Raw genomic sequence first — 25,009 nt, 5'->3', positions numbered from 1 at the left:
GTCTTCATTCTTTTGAGACAGCACCGGGGAAAAGTATTTCACAAATTGTGGCAGAGGGAGGGAGAAATGACAGAAAGGCAGCAATAAAAGAACCTTTTAGCTCTTGAACTTTAAAGAAAAACTCCCAAGTTGCTCTCGTAGAAGTCTAAAAAAATACTTCCACTGGTTAGCACACTCAACGGGCAAAGTAAGTAACGGTCAATCTCCGGGCCAGGCATGCCACCATGTGTTACTGTTGTCTTGCACTTTAACGGGCATCCAACACGTAGCCAGTGTTACCTCCCACCCTCAAATGACTGGGCAAATCATTTCATTGTTCCCAGCAAACATACACAGTGCACCTTAAGGTATACTCTTCCTTGAAACAGCTCACACTTTTGAACTGTCTTTAGCAGAAAAAAAAATTCTTTTAACTAGATTACAATCCTCCTGGGTAAGACAAAGTTACTAACTGCATCACAAGGGTGCAGCCAGCTCTTACATCTTGCATTGAAATGAGTAGCGGCATTAAAGGAAAATCTACATGAAATATTGAAATACTGTATCAGTGTGCACAAAGCTAACTACTACACATAATCAATTGCAACCATTCCTCAGAATGTTATGCAATTGAAAGAAAGAGCATGCACAAGTCCAAAAGTGCGGCATTATATAACAGTAACATGTCATGTCTGCAAGGTGCTGCAATGCTCAGTGAGCAGTGCAAACGGCATGAGTCTACCTATTCTGCCACCTGTCTTTACTATACATGTTTTCTCCTTGTTCATCATCATCATCATCAACTTGACTATACCCACTGCAGGGCGAAGGCCTCTCCCATATTTCTCCAATTAACCCGGTTCTGAGCTAGCTGCACCCACTTGACCCCTGCAAACTTTTTAACCTCATCCGCCCACCTGACTTTCTGCTGCCCCCTGCTACGCTTTCCTTCCCTTGGAATCCAGTTTGTTACCCTAAGCGACAATCGGTTATCCTCTCTTCGCACTACATGTCCTGCCCATGCCCATTTCTTCTTCTTAATTTCTGCTAAAACGTCAGTAACTTGAGTTATTTCTCTGACCCACTCTGCACGCTTCCTATCTCTTAACGTTACCCCTACCATTTTCCATTTCCATAGCCCTCTGGGTTGTCCTCAACTTAAGTAGAACTCTCTTGGTTAGCCTCCACGTTTCAGCCCCATAGGTGAGTACAGGTAAGATGCAACTGTTGTATACTTTCCTCTTGAGCGATACCGGTAAGCTGCTAGTCATAATCTGCGAGTGCTTGCCAAATGCGCTCCATCCCAATCTTATTCTTCTTGCTATTTCCTTTTCATATTTCCTTTTGCTATTTCCTTTTCCTTTCTCCTTGTTACTTCGCTTTTATCCGGAGACATTGACTACTTCTGTTTCGTCACAACTGCAGAGTGTATTTTTCATCTTACTCCCCCTCATCGTCTCAATCTTTTTCATTATATATTTTGGTCACCCTAATAAATTGTTAGCAGCCTCATGTCATGTCCTCTTCCTTGCATGGTGTTTCCCATTTGGTTGTTGTTTTACTCGAGATATAAACCAACTAGCTTAGACCTAGATCGTCCTTCATCCACCAAACTAGCTTTCAGCCACCCCTTATAAGCGTGCGTTCTTTTGGGAAATGGTATGTTACTTTTAATAACCAATAGTTATCTTGTCATCACATGACTTGCCCTGCCTGCAAATGAGTTTTTTTGATTTCAAGGATAAGATATATTCTTTTCCATTTCCAATACCTTGCTACCCTTTTGTAAACTGCTGTTCCCTTCAAAGGTTGCTGAACATATAGTTTTCCACAAATTAATTTTCAGACCAACCATTCAAGCTCTACCTCTCTCAGTCATTGATCATGTTTTGCAATTCCTCAGCAGAGTTATTTAGCAAGGCAAAGCCGTCACTGAATCACAGATTACTGAGATAGTCTTCATTAACCTTTATCTTCAACTGTTTGTAATCCCTGAATGCTTCCTGTAAATAAGCACTGTATAGCGCTCCCCAAGCCTTACAAGTGTCCTTATGGGAATTTTATTACTTTCTTTATGGAGTACTATGGCGGCACTGCAGCCGCTACAGATATGTTATATATTTCGATAGGTTTATTTTGGTTTATAGGACTCAACATCCCAAAGCGACCCAGGCTATGGAGACGCCATAGTGGAGCTCCGGAAATTTCGACCACTTGGGGTTCTTTAACGTGCACTCACATCGCACAGCACATGGGTTACCTTTTCGGCTCCATCGAAAAGTGGCTGCCTTAGCCAGGATTTGATCCCGCATTCTTGGGCACAGTAGTCAAGCGCTCTAACCACTGCGCCACCCTGGCGGGACATATATTTCTATCTGTGCCTCCTCTACACTATAGTTCCACAGTGCCTGTACCACTGCTATATACACATATAAAGGCTATATATATGGGCTGGTCATATCTTGTGCATTTTTCTATTTTTCCATCCCCTGACTGATATTGTGAATATATATTGCATATTGTCTAAAGTCCTTTGCAAAAGCTTGCCTGATCCTTTGGCCAACCGCAATTTATGGTTCCCCTGATTCTCTTAAAGATTACCTTACTGAAATGCCTTGCAAGACACTGACAGTAAGCTAGTCAGCCTAATTTGGAAAGTTTCTTCACCGTTCTTCCAAGAGTCATGTATGCTCGAGATCCTGAGGCATTACGTACGCTGTGTGGCCAATTTTTATAATACAATCTCCCCATGTCCTTCAAGACACCTGTTTTAACTTGATCCTCACCAGCTTCTTTCCCTCTTTTCATGAACTTCTAAGGCTTTCTTGCACTTAGCAGAATGTCCAACTGCTCTGCACTATAGCCTGTCTTATCATCCTGGTTACTTCAGCTACTGTACAGATCAGTGTAGGATTCCTCGGCTACACTAACTATCTCATTAAGATGATTATCATATTAGTAATAACCTTAGTTACCATTCTTGTCTCTTAGCACATGCTTCTGTTTTTTGGCTATGCCTAGTTTCCTTTTGACTGCTTTCATGCCACCTCCGATCTTTAGAGCATACTCGATTCCCTCCTTATTATGTCAGTTATCTTAAATCTATTAATTAACTTTGCTAGCTCTGCCAGTTCTATTTATTCTGTTCGGTTAAAGGCTTTCAAGCTTTGGTGCTTCTTAATCGGGTCTTTTGTCTCCTGAGAAAGCTTACTGGCATTATCCATCCTACCACCTACTTCTTTTGTGTACAGTCCATAATCAATCTCTAATTATTAATCACCGCTTGAACACTATGATAGTCGCCCCAGGTTAAACCGAATATCTTCCCTGTAGTAAGATCCTGAATTCCTCTATTTTTCCTCTTGCCACTAACTCATTTATTGCGTTCGTGATCCAAGTCTAGGCTACATTGAGACATCCTCATACTAAGGTCACTACATCGCACCTTGCTGAGCACCTCCGCATTCTGTACTATGCCAAGATGAGTGCAAAATATGAATCACTTTTAACACCGCCCCCCCCCCCTCATTTAAACTTTTCCACATTTATTTCCGGTTGCCCCATTTGCAGAAGAACAAACACGATTTGTAAATATTTCTTTTTGCCAATTTCACCAATAACTCCTCCCTGATGTTCCTAAAATATCAGCCATAGTCACCAACTGCCTTGTCTCCAGCGTGCTTCATGTTTGCCTTGCCATTGAAATTACCCATCAGTACAGTGTACTGTGTTTTTGCTTATTCATTGCCCATTACGTCTCTTCATAGAAGATTTCGACTCTCTACTTTTCTGTCCATTAAAATTTCATACCGTGACATTTCATAATGTGCACATGTCAACATTGTCGTAAAAGTGGCATACAGTCGTGCCTCGTTAATATGGACACTTTGGTTTCCGACCAAATCTGACCATATAGCGAGTCATTAATAATAACGATTCATGAATAAAAACTAACGGTATTTTATTGAGAGAAAAATTGTAATTATTGACTGCTTTTGTAATTAAACTTGCAATTAAGAACAGCCGAGCTGTCTATGCTACCCCTTCTCCATGAATCCGTCGACCCGAAATATCATGTTTGTTTTTAAACCTTGTCAGCTATCCTCTTGAGTAGCTGAAGTCAGCAATGCCTAGACAGCGTAGAATAATTTTGCTCAGTAAACATCACCATGTTTTACTGAACAAAATATTCCGTAAGTCATCACAGCTAAAACCTGTCAAGACAGAGGAGAAAGAACGGTATGTTTTCATAATGTTGCCAAGGAAGCCAGCCTTCTCTTGAATTATTTCGTCGCTTACGACAGCATCATTCGCATGCACATTCTTGAACCACATTAACAAGGCTGACTCCATTTCTTGGAACTGTGATGGAAGCTGTCTGACTGGTTGACGCTGCGATGCTGACGTTGAGCCATTTATCGGAGTCCTGTATCGATGCTACCATTGACCTGGCGAGGCTGAGGCCTAGTTTAACTTGAGTCCAGTCCTACACGATTTGGATTGACTGAGATGGCTTTTGCTGCTCGTATTCACAAATTTCCCGATTCTTTGCCCTGTTTTTGCCTAGTTAACCTCCCTGCCTTTCCGTTCCTCTGATTCTCTCTTTTTTGCCTTGTACTGTTTCTGTAAGGAAGTGAGGGAGTCAAGTTGGCAGGCTGCTATGCATAGGGCTACTGAACAGACCCTTCCTGCGCCGTTTGTATATGTTCCTATGAAACAAACTGTTAGCTGAAGTACAGTTTAGAACGATGGGTGCCCGACTACGAAGAGCTCAGACCTTGTCAAGGCCACATCGTTAACTCAAAGCGAAGCCAACATGCGGACCGCCTTGGGTGCAAAATGTGGCAGTTCGGCAGCGCAACAGCGACGAAAACCAGGAGCATGCAAGGAAAGGCGTCCAGGACAGGACGCCCGGTCCCGGTTGCGTGCTCGTCGCCTTTCTTTTGTCGCTCTACTTCGTGAGTGTGTCTTAACTCTGACCGGAACTTCATGGAACACACTTTGTCATCTGGGAAAGAAACCTTCAGTTCCTGCCCCCATCTTTGGCACTTATCTTCCTTCCTATTATTTCTTTCTTACGCTTTTACCGGACTCTCTGTTCACGTTCAGCAGAATTTATTGAGACCACATGTTGCTGTTTTCCCGACTGCGGCATCTCGTTGCGGTGCTGCCACCGCACCCAGAAATCTCCCGGTTCCCTCCTTTCGGGGTCTTTCTTACTTAGCTGACCCTCGGTTTGCTGTGTACGTTCCTTTCTGCTCTTGCGCTCCCCCTTCCTCAAAGACACGCCCACTTTGGTTCTTTCCAATCCCACAGGACTCGTTCAGGCATCCGGCCGTATCGGCTGTCGGTAGGTTCGCGGCCTGCGCGCCCTTCCTTAACTTACGTTCGGACTCCCCTGCTTTTTTCAAACGATTTTCATATTAACGAGACAAAAATGCATGGACCCAAGTGGGCTATGTGCACTCTTCCCCTGTCCATTGTCCAGACGGTGAGTTTCCATATTAACGAGGCATAAATACATTGAAAAAGTTTCGTTCCCAGAAAAACTGTCCATAATTCGGGTCGTCCATATTAACGGGAGTCATATTAACGGGGCACGACTGTAAGCCACAGAAGTGCACCAAGCTATGTACACTCAACAGCAAAATTTAAAAAAAAATTACAGGACTACGCTTAAGACAGTTAAGAGCTGAAATGGCAAAAGCCACTTTACAGGACTGTTTTTACTAGCTGCATCATAATTCCTACACTCATTATCATCCCTATCACTACATTATCAACTAAATGCACCATCAGTGTCATCACTATTACCACCATTATCATTATTGCTAACTGCAGCGTCATTGTCATTATCATCACTATCACCATTATCAATATCAGTAACTGCATCATCACTGTCATTGCTACTGTCACCCTGACACTGCACAAGGAGAATTATACATCTCTTATGAGCCCGGCGTGGAGTATTGGTTTGCACGCTTGGCTGGGGATCGAAGGAATGGTGGTTTGATTCCCAGTAGAAACAAAGTGTCAGTTCATGTGAACATTTCCTGCTCAAAATTCCTGCAAATATTTCCGCAGCCCATGAGCCAAGAAAGGCTTCAAATTTAAAATCCTGGTAAAATAGCTGCATGCACAAATGTGCGGTACAAAACTGTGCACAGCACATTCATCGGATATCAGTAGCAATTGAAGTGCGAATGATGATTATGTTTCAAGGTGCAAAGCGTAACTGCCACGCAAACATTAGCACCCATTAAAAGAGAGCAGTGGCATAATACATGCAAATTTCAGGGGGTACACGTAGCTTCACATGGCATCTATTTCGAATATTTCCATTTTATTTGTTCTTAAAAGGATATGACAAGTTAAAAGTAAAGCATGACTAGGACAACCACTGACAAAGTTTTTTTCATCCCTTAAGTCAAATTAATATTGCCTATAAACATCAATCCAGATGTGTCATTGCTATGTTATGCAAGCGTTTGCTCCTCATCATACTCCAAGGCTACGAGCCTCTTCTGGGCACTGAAAGATTGTTCCGCTTCCCACAAGGAAATTGGCATCGCCAGTATAATTCGGTAATCTCCCCCTTCTCACAATACTTGCAGGTTGATTTTTGCCTTTTTTGGGGATGGTCCCGCTATATTTTCCACAGACTACAGACTGGGGCATTCTTCATGTAATAAGTGCACCCAACCCATTACTTTGCAAGCGTCAACTTCAGTGTCGAGGTGGGTCATGTATGTCAACTTTTGATGGCTTCTTTTTCAGGTGCATGTTCTGCAGTGCCTAGTACAACATTCTCCAAGACAGGCTTAAATAGTCTTTCGATACTTTACAAGGCTGCATTGATAACTTTCTTTTAAAAAAAACACGCTGAAAGTGTGCCCTAGTTCGAATTCCCCTTGCGAGGCCTGGAGAGGACGGTAGCTTTAAAAGCTACTGGGCCTGCTCTAAGGGGAGCTCTGTCCTTATTTCAAAAAAAATTTTAGAGGGCACTTTTGACCACTAAAGTGCGATGAGACGAAAGCCATTGTAGTAGCACGATGGATTTTAGCCCTCCACTACCGCACCTACCACCTTCTCTTCTCTCACTCCCCCCTTCCTTTACTGAGTGGTACATGGTACATGCGTCCGCGGAGAATTGTGACAGATACTGCGCCTTTTCTATCCTATAAATCAATTTCAAACGCCGCTGATGCCTGCTGTGCTAACGCCTCCTAAACATCTGGGTCTGCTTTTGTTTGCTGTGTAGTGCGATGCTCGAAGAAGCTGCACATGAAAGGTGCTGCTCGGACACCTGGATCAAACGCCCTGCATGAATCACCTGGTGACGTCATGACCTGTTGCGACGGTACGTCACGTGCCCCTTATCGAACACAACCAGCATTTTATTGAAGGCATCAAAGTTCACCGGCATTCTATATTTCGTTTACAGGAAAGGAAAGGCGCAATATCTGTCACTCGCGGAATCCCACCATCAGTCTCACGGTAGACAAGGGGAATTATGAAGTGCGTTTCACGATCTGAGTGTTGTGTTGTGTTTTATGGCGCATAAGCAACTCAGGCTATCATGCGCCAAGCACAAGGTATATTATGTTTGAGAAGGAATGAAGTGTTAAGATATCATAGCTTGTTCAAGAAAGATGTTTCTTCTAAGAAACTAAAAACACATGAAATGTCTACAATTGCATTCTCTCCTAGGAGAAGTGATGGATGGAATGGTATCTGTTCGGTGTAAAATTGAGTGAAATGCTTTTTCCGTAGCTTTTCGAGTTTTTTACATGAAATTAAAATGTGATTTATCGTCAGTCCATGTCCACAGTCTTCACATATGGGTTCATCTTCTTTTTTGAGAATGAAACTATGAGTAAGATGCGTGTGTCCTATTCGAAGGCGACATAATATTACCTCCATGAAGCGTTTCTGGTGACTGCATGACTTCCATTCTTCGACAACTGGTTTCACGACGTGTAGTTTGTTGTTTATTTCATTTTTCCATGAGGCTTGCCATTTTTCCCTGAGCTTTTTTTGTATGAATTTCAAAACATCTTTGCGTGGTACATTTACTTTTTCTATTTTTGCTTTTCGGGCAGCTGCTGCACATTCGTCAGCTGTCTCGTTACCTACGATTCCGACATGGCTAGGTACCCAGCAGAATTTTATTTTGTAACCTCGTGTTTTGGCTGATGTTATACAATGTATTATTTTTCCCACTAAAGGTTTTGTTGCATTTTTAGAGTGTAATGCTGTGATTAAGCTGAGGGAGTCAGTGTATATTATACTCTCTTCAATATTGCATTTTATTATTTTTTCCACAGCTATGGATATGGCATAACTTTCTGCAGTGAACACTGATGCACAATTGGGCAACCTAACTGTTTTCTGGCGATTGTTTTCTACGACACCACTACCAACATATGAGGTCGTTTTAGAACCATCGGTATAAAATGTATTGGTCTTTGTATTTTTCCTCTAATGTCAGGAATTCTTGTAATATGTGTTCGTGTGGAGTTTGTTGTTTGTCAAACTGTGTTAAAGTAAGGTCGCATACACAGGGAAATTTATACCAAGGGGGTAATGGACCAGGGCATTGTGCAATGTCGGGGAGTGTATCGAGTATTTTTATTTCTTCGCACATCTGTTCAAAGTGGAGGAGGAGGGGTCTGACTGCTTGCGGTTTGTTGTTAAACAGGGTTCTGGACGGGCACTTTGTTACTATGGGGTAGCAGAGGTGTATTGGTAGCGAACGGATCTTAAGAATGTATGAACAAGTTAGCATGGTTCTTCTGTCCTCAAGAGATGGTTCGTTGGTTTCTACATACAGACTTCGCACAGGCGACGTCCTGTATGCCCCGGTCGAAAGACGCAGACCTAGGTTGTGGACTGGGTCTAGTCGTTTTAGGTATGAGGGTCTTGCGGAACCGTAGACTATGCAACCGTAGTCCAAGCTGGAACGTACAACTGAACGATAAATCTGCAGAAGGCATGTCCTGTCGGATCCCCAGCGTTTACGTGACAGCACTTTAAGTATATTTAAAGATTGGGAGGCTTTCTTTTTAAGGGTGTTTATGTGGGGGAGGAAAGTAAGCTTTCTGTCGAAAGTAATGCCTAGAAAATTATGTTCGTGTTTTACTGGGAGAGCAATGTCATTTAGGTAAACTGTAGGGTCCACTTGCAAACCTCGTCTAAGTGAGAATAAAACGGCTATTGATTTTTGTGCAGAGAACCTGAAACCATTTCTATCTGCCCATGTCGCTAGTTTATTCACTGTTAATTGAATTTGTCTCTCACACGTTGATACATTAGAGGATGTACATGCTATTTGTAGGTCATCGACATAGACTGAATGCATGATGGTCGTTGGGATTATTTTTACTATGGAGTTCATTTTTACTATAAACAGCGTGGTACTCAAGATGCACCCCTGAGGGACACCATTCTCCTGAGTAAAACGTTTTGACAGAGTAGCACCGAGACGAACTTGGAAAGAACGGTCGGACAAAAACTCTTTCAAGCATTTTAACATTCTGCCGCAGATGCCAAGGTCTCCCAGGTCACGTAGGATTCCATACTTCCACGTCGTGTCATAAGCTTTTTCTAAATCAAAAAATACGGCAAGGCAGTGTTGTCTGCGTATAAATGCTTCTCGTACCGTATTTTCCAAGCGCACAAGATGATCAGTTGTCGAACATCCTTTTCTAAATCCACATTGGCGGGTGTCGAGAAGTTTGCGAGATTCAAGTGTAAACATGAGCCTGATATTTAGAACACTTTCAAACGATTTAGCGATACAACTCGTTAGTGCTATGGGCCTATAACTGCTTGGGGATGTTGGTGGCTTTCCATGTTTCAGTAACGGAACAATAATGGCTTTCTTCCAGGCCTGCGGTATTTCTCCTGACATCCATACCTTGTTAAAAAATTTTAAGAGTGCTTCAACTGAGGATTCAGAAAGATGGGCTAGCATTTGATAGTGTATTTCATCTGGGCCTGGTGCTGTACGTTTGTCGGAAGAGAGAACTGTGTTTATTTCTTGTAGTGTAAGGGGACTGTTGTATGATTCGTGAACGCTGCCAGTAGTAGGTAATTTCTGTCTTTCTGCTTGGCTTTTATACTTTAAAAATGATTCTGAATAATGTGATGAGCTAGACACCATGAAAAAATGTTCACCTAAAATGTCCGCTTGCTCTTGAATGCTTGTCTGGGTATTTGGGTCTGTAAGGAGAGGAACTGTAAACGGGGAGTACTTGCCATTTAATTTATTTACTTGTGCCCACATATCCTTGGATGTTATATGACTGTTTATAGAAGAGATGTAATGCTGCCATGAAGCTTTTTCAGCAGTACGACGTACATAGCGCGCTTTAGCTCTAGCCTTTTTGAAAATTAGGAGATTTTCTTGTGTGGGGTACCTGTGAAATATACTCCACGCCTTATTTTGTTTTTTCTTTGCCTCCCTGCAGTCTTTTGTCCACCACACTTTACAGTTCTGTCTCACAACTCCAGATGATTGAGGGATGGCTTGGCGTGCGGCGGCTAAAATACAAGAGGTAAATCTTTCATTTAACTTGTCGACATTAAAATCTTCGGCAAATAGTTTTCCTAAGTCGGCTTCCTCTTTAAAAAGCTTCCAGTCTGCTAAATGCAGCTTCCAACATCTTGGTTTGGTTTGAATTATAGATGGTGATGATGTTAGACTGATTGTTGTAGGTAGGTGATCACTTCCATGCGGATTATCTAAGACATCCCATTTAAAATCGCTAAAAACCGATGATGAGCAGAAAGATAAATCAATAAAACTCATTTTACCGGAGCTCGGGGAGCAGTAAGTGGGTTTTCCGGTGTTAAGTAAGCAGATATTATTGCACAGAATAAAGTCTTCTAAAATTTGGCCCCTCGTGTCAGTTTTTCCACTGCCCCAGAAAGAAGAGTGGGCGTTAAAATCGCCAACTACTACGCATGGATCTGGCAGTTGGCTGAAAAGGTCTTCGATATCATGGAGTGTTATTTTTAAGTGTGGCTCTATATAAATACTGCAAATTGTGATTGTTTTATACGTGATAAGTGTGGCAGCTACTGCTTCTAGCCGAGTTTTGAGCCTATGTTCACGAGCTGCAATATTGTTTTTAACTATGATGGCAACACCGCCCGAGAGCCTGCATGTCTGCTCTCGATCACGGCGGAAGACTTTGTATTTTTTAAGAATATTCACATGTAGAGGACTCAGGTTTGTTTCCTGCAGACATAAGGCCACAGGTGAATATGTTGCTAAAATGTCTTTTATGTCGCTTAAGTTATTAAGCAGTCCCCTGCAATTCCAGTTTATTACAAAAGCCATCTTAAGCTATACGAGTGAAATAGAGACTACGTTGTTTTTGGCCCCGTGATTCGGGGCTTGTCCTTTTTTGCACGCTCTAAGGAGTCCCGCCGTCTTTCACATGACGGCACAGGACTACCCTGTGTTGTCGTGTCCATCGCGTCCTCAGACACGCTGGATGACCGCGGACAACACACCGGAATGCTTGAAGTAGGCCTCCCCGTGTGAGAAGAGGCCTTGGGCCCCGCAGACCTGGAAGGTCGCGAAGCCTGCTTTGGGGGTGGTGGAGCAGCGCCAGCTGCAGCCACCGTGGGCGCGGATGGCTCCACACCAAGGTCACTACCCGTGACCTGGGCGGGTGCCGAAGCACGCTGTGACGCTGCGCCCTGTTGCGTCACAACGGAGTAAGTTGGGCTTTGGACCAATGAAAGCCGCTTTCTCGCCTCTCCGAATGTAATGTTCTCAGTGACTTTTAAGGTTACAATTTCTTTTTCTTTCTTCCATGTTGGGCAGGATCTTGAGTATGCTGGGTGGTTGCCCTCACAGTTTACGCAAAGGTTTGGTTCAGTTTGGCAGTTGTCAGTGGCATGTTCATTTGAGGCACATTTTGCGCAGGTGAGTCTGCCTCGGCAGCTCTGGGAGCTGTGGCCATATCTCTGGCAGTTATAACAGCGACGTGGGTTAGGTATGTACAGTCTGAGTTGCAGCTTTGTGTATCCTACTTCAACGGAGTCGGGAAGGGTGCTCAGCGCAAATGTCAAGACGATGTGCTTAGTTTGGATCTCTTAGTTGTCTCGCCTGATCTTGATTCGATAAACGTTGATGACATTTTGGTCCTTGAGTCCTTCGAGCAATTCTTCTTCGGTCAGAAACTTGAGGTCATTATCTGAAATGACCCCACGAACTGTATTGAGTGAGCGGTGTGGTGAGATTGTGACAGGGACGTCTCCGAATGATGTAACAGCTGCTAGCTTTTCGCACTGGTGGTTGTACAGCACTTCTAAGAGGAGGTCACCATTTGGTAGCTTTTTGACTTTGTAGCCTGCACCTATTGTGTCTGTGAGAGTCTTTGTCACCAGGAACGGTGAGACTTGACGGGCAGTTTTTTCTGCTTGTTCAGAGTGAATGACATGAAAGCGGGGGAAGCTGTTTACATTTTTTGTGAAAAACTTGTTCGTCACATCGGATCAGTTGCGGAAAGAGAAGAAGCCATAAAATTTATTTTATCGTTCGGTTATGGTACCAGCCACCCACCATGGAGTCCAACAAGGGGACGGGACAGGTACCTAAAAAAAGCCCTGCCCACCCCAGCTGTATACCTTAACTATAACCTAATATGGCTCAACTCAGGGTAGTCAGCCACACAAGGTTAACCCTCGCCGCCGGGAAGTAAGGAAAAAACCAAGAAGAGAGTAGAGGACAGGAGAGTTGTAGGATAGATGACAGGAAAGTGAAAGATGGAGGGGAAGACAGGAAAAGGCGACTGCCGATTTCCCCCGGGTGGGTCAGCCCGGAGGTGCCGTCTATGGGAAGCGTGGGCCAAAGTGGCGTGTTGCCTCCGCCGAGGGGCCTTAAAGGTCCAAACACTTGGCATTGGCTCAACCACCAGGATCCCCTTTTCCCCAGACACGACGATGCCACGCACGGCTAAGCGTGGGTGCTCGGGGTCCGTGGTGTCGCACAAAACACACAAACACCTGCTTTAACAGGTGCCCCCTGCGGGGGTTTCACGATCTGAGGCGTGTCGCAGTTGATAAAGCGCTGGCTTGTGATCCAAGAGATGGAGGTTCGATTCTATCACTCTCGAAAGCATGGCACCTATGCTGACAACCTTCTATCGCCAACGATGAGGCCTTAAAGGGTTTCGCCTTAAAGAATTATTCCATATTTCTTACTCCTGCACAGTCCCATCACGTAGGCAATGCTGTGTGCACCTTGCAGCAAAAACGCCTGTTTATTGACTGCCCCCAACCCACTAGCTGAATCGAACCCCCTTATAAGGAGAACAGGTTACGTTTGCGCTAAAGCAGCTGTTTTGAGAAATTTCACTCCTAAAGTGTTGTAACATGAGGAGAGCATGCCAAGAGCATGCACTGTCCTAGGTAAACTGATCGTATATGCAAAATAAAGAACAGCTGTTTCCCGGAGCTTTGGGCTTATGCTGAAAAAAATTAGCATGCAGTGCTATTTGTATAACCCCATTTTTTTTCAGCTATGCCCAGTCTGAGCAAACACTCATTGCTGGTGCTAAACCATGGCTGCGCTTCTTTCTTCCTGCAACTTTGCTAGCTCCCATCCGGTTCTCAAGAATTCTAGCTCCAAACAAAAGAAAAACTAACAAATAAGATTATGGCTGTGTTCGAGTCATTTTCCTCTGATTCATTTGATCATGTCTATACAGATTTTTCTTTACTGCTTCTTGCTTTCCTCCTTTTTTTTTTAAGTACAAACTTTCCTTTTAAAAATGAATTGGCGCACACACGCCTCATTGAATGAACATCAGGACAGGCAGGTGATTAGAAATCGATAGCAGCCACAATTGAGTCCAGGTCCTCTCCATATAGCGGCCCACGCTTCTGTCCATGCTTCCTGTTGTTGTAACAGACCGTCCGTACATGACGACACTCATTGCCTTTATGGTAAAACCTGCCCCAACGAATATACGGCTGGCCGTTGAGTGTGTCCGTCCTAGCAGGTTTCGCTAGCTTCCTTGATATTTATGACTTTTGATGTAGTGAGCAGTGTCCGTGAACTGTGGTTCATTGTTTTGCATGCGTCGCATATCTTCCATGGCTTTTTCAGCCATGGACAGGACGAAATCCTCGGCTTCCTTCAATTTCAGAGTGCGAGAAGTCAGCAGCTGGTGTCGTATGCTCTCGTCTCGTCCGTACATAATGTAGTCTCGGACTATAAGCTTCAACGAGAAGCCGAAATTCGGGCTCTCGACCAGTCGGCGGAGGTCAAAAAAAAAGTTCTCGCATGGCCTCACCTCGCGTGAAAAAATTGTAACGAATATTTCATCAACTTCGGGGGCAAAGTAGCTTTGCAGGTGGTTGACGATGTTGCTGTACAGCTGATTTACCGACGGGTGGCAACAACCCTGCAGAACATTGACTGTGCTGCTGGATAATGAAGCCACAACCAAGGTTCGCTGCTGTTGGCAGGCATCGCTTTAACACTGCCAGACACTAACTTAACTAGCATCATTTCCTCTCTATATATTTAACAGCTTTCATGTCCCTTCACTTCTGGCTTGTAGCAGACGTGGGCCGGAAGTGGCTGAAGGGACATTTGCAGTTTTCCTAATCAGATTAGCAGCTTTAACAAACTGAAAGTGAATGCAGTGGACTATGCTCAATGTGTTTTACTAATTTCCTTTTTTTTTTATTAAATAAACGTGACTAACTGAAATGCAGTGCATGCCGCCAAGGCGAGATTCACACCTGTTACCTACCTGTCTTGAGCACTGTAAAAACATTTGCCAGGTCCAAACAAGAAAAAGACATTGAAAAAGGTTTCAAGGGTTTGAATGTTGCCAACTCTTGAAAGTGCAGGACTACCATGCCTGTCACAGATTGACTCGATGTCAGAAAAGCAGAGGTTTAAAGTTAAATTAGTTATAATTACACTCAGTCATGGCATGATTTTTAATTGTTGGTAGACTGTAATTATGACCGCCATATGTTTTTCGGACGTCTGATTCTGCTAAGCAGTTCAGTGAAAAGGTCAAGACCCCCTCCCGTTTCCATGTTGCGTTGCTGATAGTATCATTCGAGCCTTACCTAGTAGACCCGGGATGAATCTCGAGAGGAGATACTCACGCTGAACCACCCCATCCTCGTCCTCACTCGTCATATAAAATTAGGTTCAGATAATGCTCGAAGTATCAGAAATGATAGAAACGAAAATAAAGTGCGTGTAACTTATTTTCATACATTTGCTTACAGTGGTGCATGCCGTAAGGATGCATCGTCCTTAGCAAACTGATGATGTATGCAAAATAAATAAATGTTTCCTGATGCTTCGTGCCCACACTGATCCTATATATGATGAGTGAGTATGGCACATAATGCCTGTATGAGTGTCAACCTTCGTCTTTTGTCCTTGTCTTGGTGTGCTGTGATCAGAACGGGAAACCACCGACGGTTAGCCAGTAACGCTTTTAGAATGGCTTGCTTCGAAGTTACCTGCTCATATATAATTAGAGTTATTCATTTTCAGCTATTATATTTTTTCAAATTTAGGGGTGTAAAAATCGGGCGTTATTTTTTAACTTGGTATTAGGGAAGAAATCGGGTTTTCCGTGGAAACACTCTGAAATTCGGGTTTTGTCGGGTTAACTTTACAAACTAATAGTTTATGATTTCTCCTAATTGGTGGGTAACGATTAGAGTTATTTTTTTGGTTGCTTTCAAAAAAGTATTTCAGAATTTGGCATTTATGTCGTAATTATTACTCTCATTGATGTGCAACGGTCAATTTTTGGACAAGAATCATTTTATTTATGTGAGTTGGTAATTGACGTTTTACATGCCCTTATTAAAATACATATTCATCTGCATGTGCAAAATTTCGGATTCCATCCGAAACCTGTCTGGTCTCTGGAGGTATCTTAGCTGAGAGAATGTTCGGTCAACGTCACAGCTGCCATTAGCTAGACACAACAATGTCAACGCTGCATTTGCTAGCCTGGGGTGGCTCACAGTTGCATAATAGTCCCCCACTTCGACACTAATTTGTGGGGCTTGCTTCCAGCAAGTACTAGTTAAACTCCTTGTGAAGCGAGCTTACGTTGCCCGTCGCAAAAATAAAGAGAGGTCGATAGTGTGGAGATTCACATGAATCCCCTGCCCCTATTACAAAGCCTACTTTGCCGCATTATCCCCGAGAATAGCCCCCTTGTAATCATCAAATGACTGACTCAGCAAGAAGCTGCTTCTGGAATTGAGTAAGGCGCTCAGTTTCCACATTGTCAACTGGTTTTCTTCTTTGTCTGAGATGTTTCGTTTCAGAGTGGAGGCCCATTTTGTGGAGGTTTTTGCGCAAAACTCTTCACAACAAGTTTTCTCTAATAAGGCACTGCTCTTAGGTAACATAGACAAAAACACCTTTTGCTCAATCGCTTTTACCGATCATCATGAAAACTTGACAGTCTGCTGTAGCTTGATGATTACGAGATGGTTTTCAGCTTTCAAGTGTTTTCTGGACATCTAAAGGTGGCTCGAGCGCATCTCTCATTAACACTGCCTTCGCATAAAGAATCTCGTAATTAGAAAGTATCTCTCGAATAGCTTCTGCTTTGGTACTTCCATACAAGCTTTTAACAAGTTCAATGGGCACAGTTGTTCCAGAAACCGGAAAAAATCGGGTGTTCCTCGAGTTTTTAGGACATGTTCGGGGTGCAAAACCGGATAAAATCGGGTTTTACCCGAAATCGAACAACCCTAATGAAGTTACCGTCGGCACTCAAGATAGTATTCAGTGATTAACGTTCGCTTCTATTACGGGAATCGCGCCTCCAACAGAAGACATCGCCGAGCAAGTCGAGTGACAGCACATTAAAAGACAAACTGAAGACTTACCTCGACTCCATGGTCCTCCATGGGTTACCTGTGACAAAAAGCAAGCATACACATCAGTTTGCGGTAACTGAAAGGAAACAAACACGCAAGACACACCTGTCATTTAGCACGGCCAGATACACTCAACATATCGATTCTTCACAAGCAAATTTGCGACATCTCGGCGCCTGCAACGAAAGTAATTAGGGAGTATGCACTTCGAAGCGCATTTTCAGAAGACAAACATTGCATCACAAGCAATTTCGCACGCTATACGGAAGTTTTTGCAGTGCGGTAGCCGCGTTTTTGCAGCCTTGCTGCTATCGCTTCCTACATTTTTTTTTTTTTTTTTTTTCGCCTTGCTTCTAGTATGTCAAGGAAACCTACCGAATCACTGAAGTCAGAACCAAGTGCTCCACTGATGGCGGCTACTCCATGCCGGGCAGCGCGTAAGTGGTGAGCAGCATCTCACGGGAGCATATTACAGCTGTTTGATGAGCTCATTGGAACCAGCAAAGCGAGCGTTAGCGCAAAGCTAGAGGGGGAGATGAAGAGATGGGGAAGGAGGTTGCAAACCGCTGTTGGAGCCAGTTCCTCCCACCAGACGTCGCCTGTGACCTGTGACGAAAGGAGCTTCAATGGTCGCACAACGACTTCAGTATGCTCTAATTTACATTATGTTTTATCAGCGTAAATTTCATAGTTTACTGCGAGCACCACGCCAAGGCACATAGGCAACGCAGCTCATTCATCTGCGAGCTGTTTCGGTTTCGTTCTGGGACTTCACTGCAACAACTGTAGCTGTCGATGTGCCGGCTACATTTAAAGTCTAAAAATAAGAATCCTTTTTCCAAATAAAAAAAAAATTGAGATTCAGGTTGCTAATTTGTACAGCGCACCTACGAAGTGCTAGTCACCTTCGTGGAAGTGTGCTGCGTACGTGACTCCGTTACGTACGTTCTTATGCCATTCGTTTTTTCTTTATACAAATACATACATTTTCAAGTCTTCCTGGATGCATTATTATTATTATTATTATTATTATTATTATTATTATTATTATTATTATTATTATTATTATTATTATTATTATTATTATTATTATTATTATTATTATTATTATTATTATTATTATGATGTATATGCTACGGTTCTAGTTACCAGGCAGGTCAAGCAATGAGCCTTGGCAGTAAATAAATTGACACATTTTGGAAAATACAGGATAGGTGCTGTCAGTTATCAAGTGCACATTTCGAGACTGCATGAATTGTGTGGGTGCACAGTGAATTAAAGTAACTTTTCAATGCCTGAATCATATATGCCTTTACAAAGCCATTTGAAACAGTTCTGCAAAATTCCTTTTTCAACTCGCTTCTTGCCAGCTTACCTAGACAAACAACGGAACCCTAGCGAAAATTCTAACAGCCTTATATGATAGGCTAACAGATTATTTACATAAAGCATGCATTCACCAACATGTTTAAAAACCCAAGAGAGATCACTTTATTCTTTCTGCACAATATTAGGCACCGAGCAAGTCTGTGTATGCATACTCACACAGAGTTTTTGAACAGTAGGTTTGTGTGCGACATGAATTGAATGATGAAATAACTGCTAACACAAGAAATGTTTGCACCGTTTGTTTCAAATTTTACACATTACTCCCACTTAAGACTGGTTAAAACCATATTTCTATGCTGGCCCTTTCAGCAAATATGAACGTGTACAAGGTCGAAAGTACACTTGTATTAGTATTTTCAATAGGCAGCGATCCACCCTGACATAATAAGCACTATACCTACTAATGGTACACGAGCAAGAACATAAAAATGAATTTCAACAGAATCACTATCATGATAGTCTTTGATTCAATTTCTCTGGAGTGTCCATTTGATTGATTCAGTGCTTGTTTGTGCAAGCAATGAATAACGAAGCAACAAACTCGACACATTGTTTTCAGGGTGTCTTTTATTCAAGTATCTACATTCCTAAAAATAAAAATAACTTATATAAAAACAACCTATAACAGCTATACCTCAGGGCACAACCAAGAAAAGGTACGCTGCAGAAAAAAAACAATACAAGAGTGGCGATTAAAAACAATACAGGGACCGCGCGGAGATATATAAATACAGCAGCCACACAGCTCTACAGTATTTTTTGTTTTTGTTTTCACTTTTTTTCTCTCTTTCTGTACACGACATGTAAAGGTTGGTTCGTTTTCCTAGCTTGCCTAAAAACTCTTTCCAAAAGGGCTACAAAAAGAGAGGCCAGACTAGATTTCATGGATGGGTGCGCTATGTCCACGGCGAGGATGGACAAAATCAGGCAATCTGTCGTCGTCACCCAGCCGTTGTGTTGTCCTCTTTTCGTGCAAAGAGCACACGTGTACAAAAAAAACATACAAGAGGAGACAAAGGGGAGGGGGCAAAAGACAAGAAGGCGGTTCCTTCCGAGACAAAGAAACAAGAGAAAGGAGATAAACAAAGTGGCAACTGAGCCCGCCGTTAATTTTTCTGGGGAGAGTCTAGGAGATCCAAAAAGGCCGCAGATCTCGCGAGGCCTTCGCCGAGGCCTCAGTCCAGGAAGTTCTATTGCAGAGAGACACTTTGAACATGGATCAGAGGCGTCCACACTATTCACTTAGGCGCGTATCATACATATGTATATCCCCAGCAGCCGCTAAAGAAGTTTACGCACGACGGCACATGCAGCCTGATCAGATGGGTTTGGGGCGCGACCCTTGTGCCTGCCAATGGAGCAAGGGCACATTGATGGGAGAGGAGGCCGATGGAAGCAAAAAGAGCACTCGCTGGCCCCTCGCTATAATTATAGCAGCTGCATGTACAAACGCAAGGTTTTATGGGGTAGCATTAACCAAAAATGCCTGCAACTGGTATACATTTCAAGGAGCACTAGAATCAAAGCATTCCTGCCACAAATGACAAGCGTCAAGTGGAATCCTAACCAACACAAGCATGTGAGCCACGTCTGTGTTTTACTTTGCATTTGTTGAGAAGCACACATGTGCTCTGTGTAACATGGCAAATGAATCAACTTTTTTTTCTTTTTGAAGTTGCCTGACGTGGCAATGATGCGAGGTTTTTGACACTTCTATCAAGCCTCACACTACATAGTTTGGTTTATAGGGTTTAATGTCCTAAAGCAACTCAGGCTATGACAGACGCCACACTACATGGGTTCACTTGCTTGAAACCTTAAGAATTTTCCAATGGCTGGGAGAAGCATGCTTTCAGCTGCTCATTTACCAGTGGCCTCAGTCCTTGCACTCGGAAATAGTGCCCGCAATATGTGCCATTAAAAGTCACGTAACAAAAACACCGCAATAAAGCACATATTAAACTATTTCTCGTGCTGCAGGCAACCCTGGCCTGACATACCCGACCCCACCAACCGCAGGAAATGTCAAAAACGTTGGTACACTGTCCCCAACAATACTTCTGAAGTGATGCAGTGAAGTTCAGCGATACTACAGCAGGAATTTCTAACCAGGATACATTTATCTTGTAGTGCCTTTAACCTTGCACATTCTTTCCATACCAGCGCAAGCATGAGCCCTGTCACTTGCTCAGGTCTGCAGCATTTGAGTAAGCAGAACAAAGCCGTTGAACATGGCGCCTATCGCATTCTCAACTACAGCTCCCAGTCAGTTGTATATAGCTGCACTTTTCACTCCTGCTCAGACTAGGCCAAAAGAAATGAAAATGAGCCTCATTAAAGACCTGCCTTTGCGACTTTGAAGCTTATCCGTGACAAGTAGAAATGCTGAGAATAAAGGACCCGCAGCAGTCCGGCAGTGCTTATCATGGTGGTTCAGTGCAAATGTTAACCCACAGAGCAAGAACCAATCTACACAGCTACAACTCGTGTCGTGACAAGGTGCATATAGGTTTAAATGTGACATGTCTAAGCTGCTTCCTTGCCTTCTGGAGTGCTTGGCTAAGTGTGTGCACCGCTGTCTGAAGAGAGAGTCAGAACTTTGAACAGAGACCAGAGTAAAAACCAAGTGAATAAGCGCATGATGTGGCACTGGCTCTCCCAGATATGTGGGCACGTCATTAAGGCATCAAAACAGAAGTATCACCAGAGCTAGGAACATAAAAAAAAAAAAGAGAGAGAGAGAGAGAAAGAGAGAGAGAGAGGAAACTTAACTGCATTTGTGATCAGGTTAAAGTAGAGCATCTTCCTATGCGCCTGCATTCCTCACTCTTCCCTGCGCTATTTTATGAGCTAAAAACACGTCCACAAGCTCTAGCAAAGCAACTAGCTTGCGTTTTTGCCTCAGCTGGGCCCTCCTACATTGCTTGTTACCTGGTGCATTTTAAAAACATGGTAAGCAACTACGAAAACATGAAACTGTCAAAGAGTTATGCAGTTTTTGTCTCAATGGCATGAATCATTTCCTAAATACCTAGCACCTTAACGGTTCGAAATAAGCCTTTTCCTTATCCACATCAGATACACAGTGACAGTAAATACAAACCTACTCGAACAAATGCCCACTTCGCAATACAACTCACATTCCATACTAATGCAGACACAAGAACAAATTTTGGAGAATATAAATGGTGGCTGCACACCAATAAGTGATGTTGGGAACATATTCCATTAGCAGTTTAGGCCCATTATGCAGACTGACAACAGCCTAAGCTGCATGTTTGTGCCTGCAAAACCACCGGCAAATTGCCAACATCCAATCAAAGAGTAACAGCCAAGTGAGCAGCATCCCCAGCTGCGCACTATTTGTCCTGTAATAAATGCCATAGTCTCTAAACATATTATTGTTCTAAACAAATGCTGAGCAAAAGCAGTTGCCCCCCCCCAAATTCATGACGAACTTCACTAACTGGCCTGTTGGTCATGCAGTGGTCACTACTTCTGACTGCAACCTTTCAAGCCAACCTCTTGGAGACTTGCAACAGTCTGCAACCTTAATATTTAGTCCAAAAATTTTATCGTGTGCTGGTCGGTACAACTGCGCAGTAGCAGTAGAACCAAGGAAGCGTAATAAAGCCCTCAAAGAGGCATGGGTAATTAGTAGCTGAGAACAGTAACTTAAGCTGCATGATGCACTAATTATCTAACACATCCTCGTGATGATAGCCGTAATCACAAAAGCTGTATTCCCTAAACGCTTCAAGCTGGTTTTCAATGTTCCCATTGTGAAAAACAATAGGCCAGGGAAAATGTGCCTGAATAAGTGCAAATGAATGCAGTGTGCGAGTGATTATGCGGGCAAACAGAAGCCTCTTCATGTCGCCGCTGATGGTGACAAAAAGAAAAGTGAAACGAGAAGTCACGGAACTGACGGGAAGAAAGTTACAGGGGCTGGAAATGGAAGAAACTGACAGAATGGTTCACACACAGATGTGCATATGTACATGACTGTCACAATAACGCACCACTATGTACAAATCCACACACACATGCCTGCACGTGTTTAGGTTCAGGTACAACAAAACGACCTAACCAACGTCCAGCGAGTCAAGCAACAACACAACAGACTCGATAAATCTCTCGCACGTGGCGGGCCACAGGCAACGCGCTGCAATGAAGCGTGGCAGCAGAGCAAAACGCTGAGATTGCATAACTGAGTACGGCCGCAAAAAATGTCACACCGGGAAGAAGTAGAGGTGGTCCACGACTCTCATTCAGACAAGGGCAAAAAGTGAGCCACTTAACACTGCCCGCTCCTGCAGCAGATGGCACAATGTGTACACAATGCGAGAACATATAGCTGAATTCATAGGATGCTACGAAGGACACAGATAAGAGCCCCACATTCAACTTCTCGGGGAAAACACTCTCTGCTACATCGTCCCGACCATAAAGCAATTCACTATTAGCACAGCCAGAAAAGAAGGCGGTGAATGGAAGCTCTTTTTCCATATGTTCTCTCGCTCCCCCCCTCCTTTTTTTTTTTTTTTTTTGTCAACACAACTTCCTTGTTTGAAATAGATGCTTAGTAGCATGGACATTCAGCAGAAAGCAGCAGAGCCTTGCAGTGGGAGGTCAAGTCACCAAGATACATTGCTACCACTGTCAGCCTCTCCAAAAGCAAAATCTATCAGTTCTGAACAGGCAACCGGTTTTACGGCCTCCATAAAAAGAAAAGTCAATCAAAGTGCTGTGCAGCACATTGCAAAAGGTTAGAGGAACCAAATAAAGCTCATATCGTGGCTGATGGACAAAGTTCTGGCGTCTGTATTGCATGGTTTGCCCTCTGCACTGCTCAGGAGGCTGTACAACCATGAATGGAGGAGCCAAGCATTGCACAACAACACGTGCAGCGGTTTACTGAGCGAGATACACTCCATGCTGCCAGCCACACTCACTGTTGAGAAGCTCTCCTGTTCCTGTCTACCTCTCTCTGGCTCTAATCAGAATGTAATATGTGCCTGCCATAGCTACACACAATCACAAACATGCAGAAGTGTTTTAAGTTCGGCTCTGTGTGAAAATGATCTGAGTGCATCGAGCGAGTAGCAGGTGAAGGATGACTACGTAAAGTTTAGGCGCCTGCTCTCTGTTTGGCAATGTCTGCAGTGGCTCTCATAGCTGTTGGCAATGCCAAAGAGTGTCTTGTCTACCTATCGCCATGCCAGTTTCCATCAAATGACGGCGTTCCATGTTCGGGACCTTTTCGAGGCTGGGCCTGTACCTGCCAATTGGATATAAATGATATGCTCAGAGGGAAAAGTCCCAATAGGCCTGATGAAACACCCATCAGATGAACCGATTTCTCAACTGCCAGGCTGGCGAACGTGCTACCTGTGTCGGGTACACGCATGCACTGAGGACCAGCGTCCTGCAAAACTTGGGTGCATGATTCTTCTTCCAAGCATTTTGAGTGAGCTGCACTGCAAAGTACATCAAGTGACAGAACCGCAATGTTGGAGACTCTGCAAAATGATGGACTGGAAAGTCAATGCACCTTTCACAACAACAATCTAGTACAGCAAAAACTGCTTCCCGTAGGAAAATCACCTTTTTTCTTTGTCTTTCACACATCCAAGCTATCACCAACTTCAATCGCACCACACAACGCCTTGTTCACTAAACAGGTGATAAGTCTACACAGTATCACAGTGCTGTCTAGCAGCTGCAGTGATGTTGGGACAGTGTGCACTCACCGACGGGCTATATAGCATCATTCCGCCTACGTTACGGTATCCTGTGATCGTGAATACTGCATCAAAGAAAACTGATTTGTGAGAACAAAAGTGCGCAGCCTGGGACATTAGTGAGCCCACCTTGCGGCTTGAAGGCTGGAGCACAGGTTCAACCAATACACCATACACACGCTTAATCGTCAATGAAAGGAGGACCAAATCCAGCCGAAGATTCGGTGAAACATCTCAATATGCTTCCAACAACCCCACTTAAATGCGCCCTAAGTGACGGTGCTCGTAGCAAATGCCATTGCCAACACAAGGGTCATCTTTGGATTAAAAAAGCATCATAGTGAAGTAGGAATACATCAGTGACCATCTGCAATTGCTGTTTCCAGCTATGTGCACACGAGAAGGTGACTGCCTGATGAAATTGGCCATGCCTGGCTCAACTTTATAACACATTTGGCCCAATAAACGTTATTTGGAAGGAACAAAAAACGCATGTGTCCGGGGGCAAATTATGCAACAATCTAATCACAAAACCAATGACGATTCCATGGCTTTATTCTTAGTATTTTAAATAACCCTTCCTGTACTTACTGCCATTAGCACTTGTCCGTGCTTCTTGCCTCAGTCCTGTTATGCTGCATGCTGTTTTGACAAGAATAGTGTACAAACTGGCCTGGCTATTTTCCACGATCTATCTGCCCCACTTATACTACACCGCCCTGACCAAGGGACATATCAACCAGTAGGAGAGGGGCTGAAGGATTGGTTTGTGACTGTGGTGTGCAATTAGACTGTTACGTAACTTGGCCCAAGTTCAGAGCCTACTAATACTATGTCATGCCATACATGAAAGCATGTGTGATCAAATGTAAGCCCTTAGTTACAATTCATACCCAAGAAAACAGAATGAGATGCAATACTGAGGACCTCTTAAAAGTTGACTTTCACACTGAAAAAGGATTGCAGGCGCTGCTCATCAAGCAAAACAAATGCATCTG

General features: G+C 43.5%; 1 protein-coding gene across 3 annotated transcripts in view; it reads right to left on the bottom strand.

The window, feature by feature from the left end:
- LOC146195334 (uncharacterized) overlaps positions 1-17,433 on the bottom strand; it is a 51,304-nt gene extending 33,871 nt beyond the window's left edge. For 2 of the 3 annotated variants that reach the window (XM_084597778.1, XM_084597780.1), the window contains exons 1-2: positions 17,254-17,433; positions 16,888-16,915 (exon numbers count right to left, since the gene is read on the bottom strand). In XM_084597778.1, the coding sequence (XP_084453904.1) occupies positions 16,888-16,908 (21 nt within the window). In that variant the 5' untranslated portion in view covers positions 16,909-16,915; positions 17,254-17,433. Of the gene's footprint in view, positions 1-16,887; positions 16,916-16,983; positions 17,055-17,253 lie in introns of all 3 variants that reach the window. The other variant, XM_084597779.1, reaches the window with a different exon arrangement.
- Between the last annotated feature and the right edge of the window lie 7,576 nt (positions 17,434-25,009).

This window comes from Amblyomma maculatum, chromosome 3, assembly GCF_055883805.1.
Source record: "Amblyomma maculatum isolate TAMU_Amacu chromosome 3, ASM5588380v1, whole genome shotgun sequence".
In the NCBI taxonomy this organism is placed as follows: Eukaryota; Metazoa; Arthropoda; class Arachnida; order Ixodida; family Ixodidae; genus Amblyomma; species Amblyomma maculatum.
This window is presented reverse-complemented; position numbering and strand designations above follow the sequence as displayed.